The 6,000-nt window shown below is 47.6% G+C and overlaps 1 protein-coding gene across 1 annotated transcript in view; it reads left to right on the forward strand.

The window, feature by feature from the left end:
• Positions 1 to 3,561: 3,561 nt before the first annotated feature.
• The window catches only part of hoxb4a (homeobox B4a), a 4,570-nt gene continuing 2,131 nt past the window's right edge, over positions 3,562 to 6,000 (forward strand). The window contains exon 1 of the mRNA XM_008292951.1: positions 3,562 to 4,397. Coding sequence (XP_008291173.1) covers positions 3,926 to 4,397 — 472 coding nt within the window. The 5' untranslated portion in view covers positions 3,562 to 3,925. The remainder of the gene's footprint in view (positions 4,398 to 6,000) is intronic.

Consider the following 6,000-nt stretch of genomic DNA (forward strand, 5'->3'; position numbering starts at 1 on the left):
AGCTGAATGGCTGCTGCTGACAAACTTGACAGAGGGAAGGGAAGCGCTGCAGTCAGACCAAACACACCTTGATCGATACCTGCGCTGACCCCGCAGCAAAGAGGGAGGTCAAGGTGACGCAGACAGGCCCACACCTGTGCAGCAACAGCACCGTGGAGTGGAATAGAATAGAATAGAATAGAATAGAATAGAATTAAAAATAAAAATAAAAACTACGCGGGCTATAAGAGGGCCTGTAGTGAGATTATAGTGCCGCCGTGGATTTTTCCCTCCACGCTGCTTCTGCTGCTTGTTGTCCGGTCCGGTGATGTATGAGCAACTTTTGGAGGAAACGGAGAGCAGCAATATCGCCTGCAGCAGGGAGGGAGTGTTAGTGTCACAAAATCAATGCGGCAGCAGCATAAGAGCAGATTGAAATTACATGGAAAATATAGCAGCGAACACCAGAGTATACATGAGCGTGAAGAGCAGGCCTCCACCAGATTAATCAACGAGGGCTTTGTTTTTTTAAATAATATTTTGCACTGAAATGATGAATTATTGCAGCTTATTAATGTGATATTTTATTAACTAACATGCTGGAGTACTGGCTCATGGTTAAAGGAGGGTGTTTGTTGTATTTTGTTTTAATTTCTTTTCCTGGTTATGTGCGTAAAAAGAAAGAAAGAAAGAAAGAAAGAAAGAAAGAAAGAAAGAAAGAAAGAAAGAAAGAAAGAGCGAGCAGGACAGGAGGACGGAGCCATTACAGATTGGAGGCCTTTGTGTACTCGCTGCTCGGATCACTTTATAATTCAGTTAAATCAGAGTTTTGGAGACAGACTGCAATTCATTTAGCATGCTGAAGCCATATTTATCCATTTATGCTGCGCTCCATCCATTCTTCAGTCAGAACATTGCGAACTATTTCTGATAGGACAGCGTTTTCCTGTGCCAAGTGATTTGTCTTTTCTTTCATTAAACTGTGTTCATTCTGCTCGAACGCTCCGCGCTTGGAGCTGCCAAGAAGGTTTTTTTTTTTTTCTTTACCCTCCTTTTATTTTATTTTTTTTTTAATAATTACAAATGTCCTACTAATTAAATTCCGTGTACGTTGGTAGAAAGTTTAGACATGTTTTAATTTCCAATCAAACTTTTTCAGTTTTAATCGCAGCTCTGACAAAATGAACCAGACCGAGAAAATACTGAATTTGGTACAAAGAAGATATAAAAAGTCCCAGGAAGAGGCCTCCCTGCGCTGCACACGGAGGAAAACATCAGCATCAGACACCGTACAGGACATAAATAACAGCTTTTATATGCTGATAATATTTCTCATATTTCAGGGTTTTATTTTCACGTTCTCACGCTCGTTCAGGAGAAACCATCGGCCTGCTTCACTGCGCATTCCTCTGAAATAAAGAAAACAGGCCTTTATTTGGATAGTCCAGATTTATGTGGCTGTTTGGTGCTTCAACCTGCACATGGAAACACTGTTCCAGCAGGCTGGGAGCTCACCTGTCCTCCCTTCTCCAACAAAACGGCGCACATTTGATTTCTTTTTCTTTATTTTTATTTCTAACCTTATTCCAGCAGCTTGTTTTCGGTCTATCTGCGCGCTGGCTTTTTAATCGACGCCCTCCAGTTAGAGGAAGTGTTGAAGCATTATAACTTCATCTCCCAGATCCCCACCAGCGGTGCGGGGGTCAGCGGTCAGAGACAGTACTGACGGATGAAAATATCCCCGCGTGGCAACGGCGGGGAGTTTATGAAAGCAATAAAAGGCCCATCGACGGCGTGAACCGGTGCCTTCAGAGAGCCCATGTCTTCTATATCTACCCTGTAGATCCGGATTTGTGTAAAAATCATTAAAACAATCACAAATTCGCTTCTAGGGGAGTATATAGTGGATTTATACGCGACGGCAGCGATGGATCCACCACGGAGGCCTTCAGCTGCTCCACTGGGTTTATTAAGCACAGCTCTGCTTCATGTCTGAATTCGTTTATGGACAAAAGATTTTAAAAGATATATATGTGCGTTTAAATCTCTTTTATTTGCACTGTAAATACAAAAGAGAGCGAGTCTTTATTTTATTCTTTAATGCTGATTATTTGATATTGGGTCTGAAGCCTTCGTGTCTTTTCTCCCCTAAAGTGATGAAAACTCAATCCAAGTTCGCTGCTTTCTGTTTTTTTCGATCTCCCTGCTTTAAAGGCCAACTCCAGGTTGAATTGGACCCTTTTTATTTATTATTTGTCTGGTTGAAAAATGATGCGGTCGGCTTTACTGTTCATCTAGGAAGGCGTGGGAGGGGGCTGCGCGTGGGGGTTGGCGGAGGTAAGGTTTCGATTTAGAGACGGTCAATTTTCTCGAAACAAAGGGCTTGGATATCTCCATCATCTCGCCTCTGTGCGTGTGTGTGTGTGTGTGTGTGTGTGTACATTTAATCCTGCTGATAACACCCAGAGCACGTGCAGCATCCTCATTTTGCAGCAGAAAACAACTGTTCGGTTCGGTTCTGTTCCGTGTTTTGCACTTTTTATGAGCTTTTTTTTTGTTGTCGTGTCTAAATGCACACTGAGCAGATTTATGACTGCAAAGCCTCTGATGGTGAGAAATGCGTGGAAATGATTGTGTTTTATAAGCCGATGAGTTTCTGCCTGATCCAGTCCAGTGTGAGTGTGTCGGTGTGTTTCATGGCAAAACAAGAGCGGCAGCACCGTGAAGTGAAAGTGTGTGTAGCACGGCGGTGTGTGAGAGTCTGGAATGAGGAAACGAAGCTCTGTGTGAGCGGGTCACGGGTGGGTCCGTGGGTTCCCTTCAGGAGAAAGAAAAGAAAAGAGAAAGAAAAGCAGGAGCGGTGCATCTGTGCTCAGTAATGCACAGCAGCTCAAGGGCAAAGGCAGCCGGACGGGCCGTATGGACCCACTATGCCAGAGATGTTAATATGAGAGAGCGGAGGGAATAAATCTGCTCATGCAGGCAGAGGACGAGCCGTGGAGGCTGAATTACGATGCGAGGGGAGCTGAATGTGGAGCGGGCGCCTGTTGGAGCAACGCGGGGTTTTAAAAAGGGGGAAACGGTGCTGATTCTCGTTCCTAATGCAAAGGTCTGCTGGTGATTTAGGAGGCCGTGTAACCTGAATTAGTTGATGAATTTTCTATCGATCCTAAACAAGCCAGATTTATCTCTGACACGGTGGAGCTGCTGGGTGGCGGTGCAGCCAGGCCGCGCGCCCACTCCCCGTTATTAGCGATTTAAAAAAAAAAAAGAAGAAGAAGAAGAGAAAAAAGAAAAGCGCTTTGGCAGCACGTCCCCTACACACACCCAAATATATACACAGAGGGTGGTGCAGGCGCCACTTCGAATCCCGCCGAGCGCTTTCTTTCTGCTGCTTCTTTTTTCTCTATTTTCCTGTTTGAAGTTGCAGCCAGACGCGTCAGAGGGGGAAAGGGTTCGTTTGCAATAAGGGACGACTTGTCATCTGTAGCTTACTGTACTCTGCTGCTCGTGTGTGTCCATGTGCGCGCACGTCTCCATTTGGAGCGGGATGTGTTTTCAGCGTGTTGGACGCGCTTTGTTATTGTTGTGATCGTGCGGCTGCTCAGGCGGCGGCGCGCCGACATAGAGGAGGACTGGCACACGGAGCGGGCCGGGGCGGGAGAGGGGAAAGTATTGTAGCACTGTGAATGCCCACAAACTGAGGCCATATGATGATGCGCGTGCGGGGGCCGTGTACATGCTTAATCCCATTTCCTTATCCGGGGTTCGTCCTGGAGGCGCGCCATTGGCCAGCCGCCGTCACGTGGCTTCTTAACTTTGTTCACTTGACAGAAAAGTAGGAGGGTTCAACGGAACAGGAATAACCGAAGAGTAAAGGGATGAGATATAAATTTTAGTTATATATTTTCCGAGTAGGTGCAATTCCACAAAAAGACTGAAATTAATGGCCATGAGCTCCTATTTGATCAACTCCAACTATGTGGACCCCAAGTTCCCGCCGTGCGAGGAGTACTCACAGAGCGACTATCTGCCCAGTCACTCTCCGGACTATTACAGCTCCCAGAGGCAGGAGCCTGCTGCCTTCCAGCCGGACTCTCTCTACCACCACCACCAACACCACCCGCACCACCAGAGCCACCACCAGCAGCGAGCCGAGCCGCCGTTCACGCCGTGCCAGCGCGCCGCGCAGCCCGCCTCGGTGGTGATGTCCCCTCGGGGTCATGCCGTCCCTCCGACCGGGCTGCAGACCACCCCTGTCCCGGAGCAGAGCCACCGCTGCGACTCGGTGACACCGAGCCCGCCTCCGCCTCCGTCTTGCGGTCAAACGCCTCACAGCCAAAGCACTTCTTCCCCCACGAGCAGTCGCAAGGACCCGGTAGTCTACCCGTGGATGAAGAAAGTCCATGTAAACATCGGTAAGAGCTGCATGCAAACTTGTTCCTCTCTCTCCCTCTCTCTCTCTCTCGCTGCGCCTTTGTGCTTGCAGCTGAAGCCATGCAGTCAGCGAGGTGTCCACCGTCTGAATCTACGGCTTCCTATCTCTGTTTTCCGTTAGAAGTGGAAGAGTAGCCCTTGGGTCAAGATTTACGATCGTCTGTTTGCAGGGCCAATATAATTACACCCTCCATAAATTTTTATTACACCTCTCCGCTGAGGTGCCTCTTGAAGTCCGATCTCAGGCTCGTCTGCTCTAATTCCTCGCCTTATGACAACTCAGACCGAGCCCATAAGTTAGCTTTTATGCTTTGGTAATTTGATTTTAAGTGGTCGGGTTGTATAAACGGTGTACTTTACTCTGTCGAGCCTTCCTTCCCCACTCGTTGTTCCAGGGGAAGGAAAGTTTTATGGCAGCTGAAATATTCATGTTTATGGAGGAGGCCGTAAAACACTAATGTAAAAGCGAATAGCTCGGCTCTCTTATGGCTTCTCTGTGATGTTCTAACATGCCTGCTGCCTGGTGCGCGCTGGGAGAACCGGAGCGAATGTTCGGGCGGCGACAAAACGCCACTTTTGCAAAGTCACCTTAATGCGTTCAGCCCGGCGCCGTTCACCGGTAAGGACGAGATTTATTTGATTTTTCTCTTTGCGCGGTGATTCCAGCTGTCAGCTCACACACTCTCCGCTGCTGCTGCTGCTCTGTTTTTTAGATTTGTTGAATCATTAGCTCGGCGGCCATCAGACCGTCGTGTAGCTGCACCCCCCCACCGCCGCCACCACCTTTATTCTCCACCAGTTTGTACAGCAGACAGTCCCTGCGTTCAGTCTGAGCATCAGATCAGTAAAAGAGAAAAATAACCGAACTGTTCCGACCCACTCGGCTCCACGCTGCTGCACGCGTTTATATTTTCTAAGCAGTTACGCAAACGCGTCAGAACGGCACCGACTGCAGCCTTCACATGCGGCCATGCCCCCGATCTGCGCTCACATCACAACATTTGGACACCAGCGTCAGCCTGGCTGTGCTCAGAGGATCCACAGCGCCGCAGGGCCCAAAGTGACACCTGACGGCGTGGAAACGCAGCAAAGCGCCAAAAAAGACAAAAAATAAAAATGATTTAATTGAATAATTAAAAAAAACAAATCGTGGTGTAAAATCACCGAGAGCAGCTGGAGCCGCTGCATCCAGAACCAGAATAAGAGAAGCATGGACACACTGGAGGCTCTGACAAGGTTACAGCCATTTTGCGTTCTGCTCAGGAGGTCGAGCCGCGGTGACCGAGCCTCCGTTTGTCTCTGCTGCCTGCTCACGGTGACGTTTGTTCTCACGGTGGCTTCGTGTGAATGTTTGTGGCGCTTAAATGAGAACTGGATGGACACAGTTAGTGTTTTACTGCAAACCTTCACAGAACCAACACCGCTGCTGCTCTACGGCCACAATGAGCTGCTGAGGATCACAAAGAAGGGACCTGATATTTAATGTATAGATCAGCCACGATGTTTACTCACTATTACTATTATTATTATTATTATTATTATTATTATTATTATTATTATTATTATTATTATTATTATTATCAT

The sequence above is a fragment of the Stegastes partitus genome, unplaced genomic scaffold (assembly GCF_000690725.1).
Source record: "Stegastes partitus isolate 25-593 unplaced genomic scaffold, Stegastes_partitus-1.0.2 Scaffold847, whole genome shotgun sequence".
NCBI classification, from domain to species: domain Eukaryota; kingdom Metazoa; phylum Chordata; class Actinopteri; family Pomacentridae; genus Stegastes; species Stegastes partitus.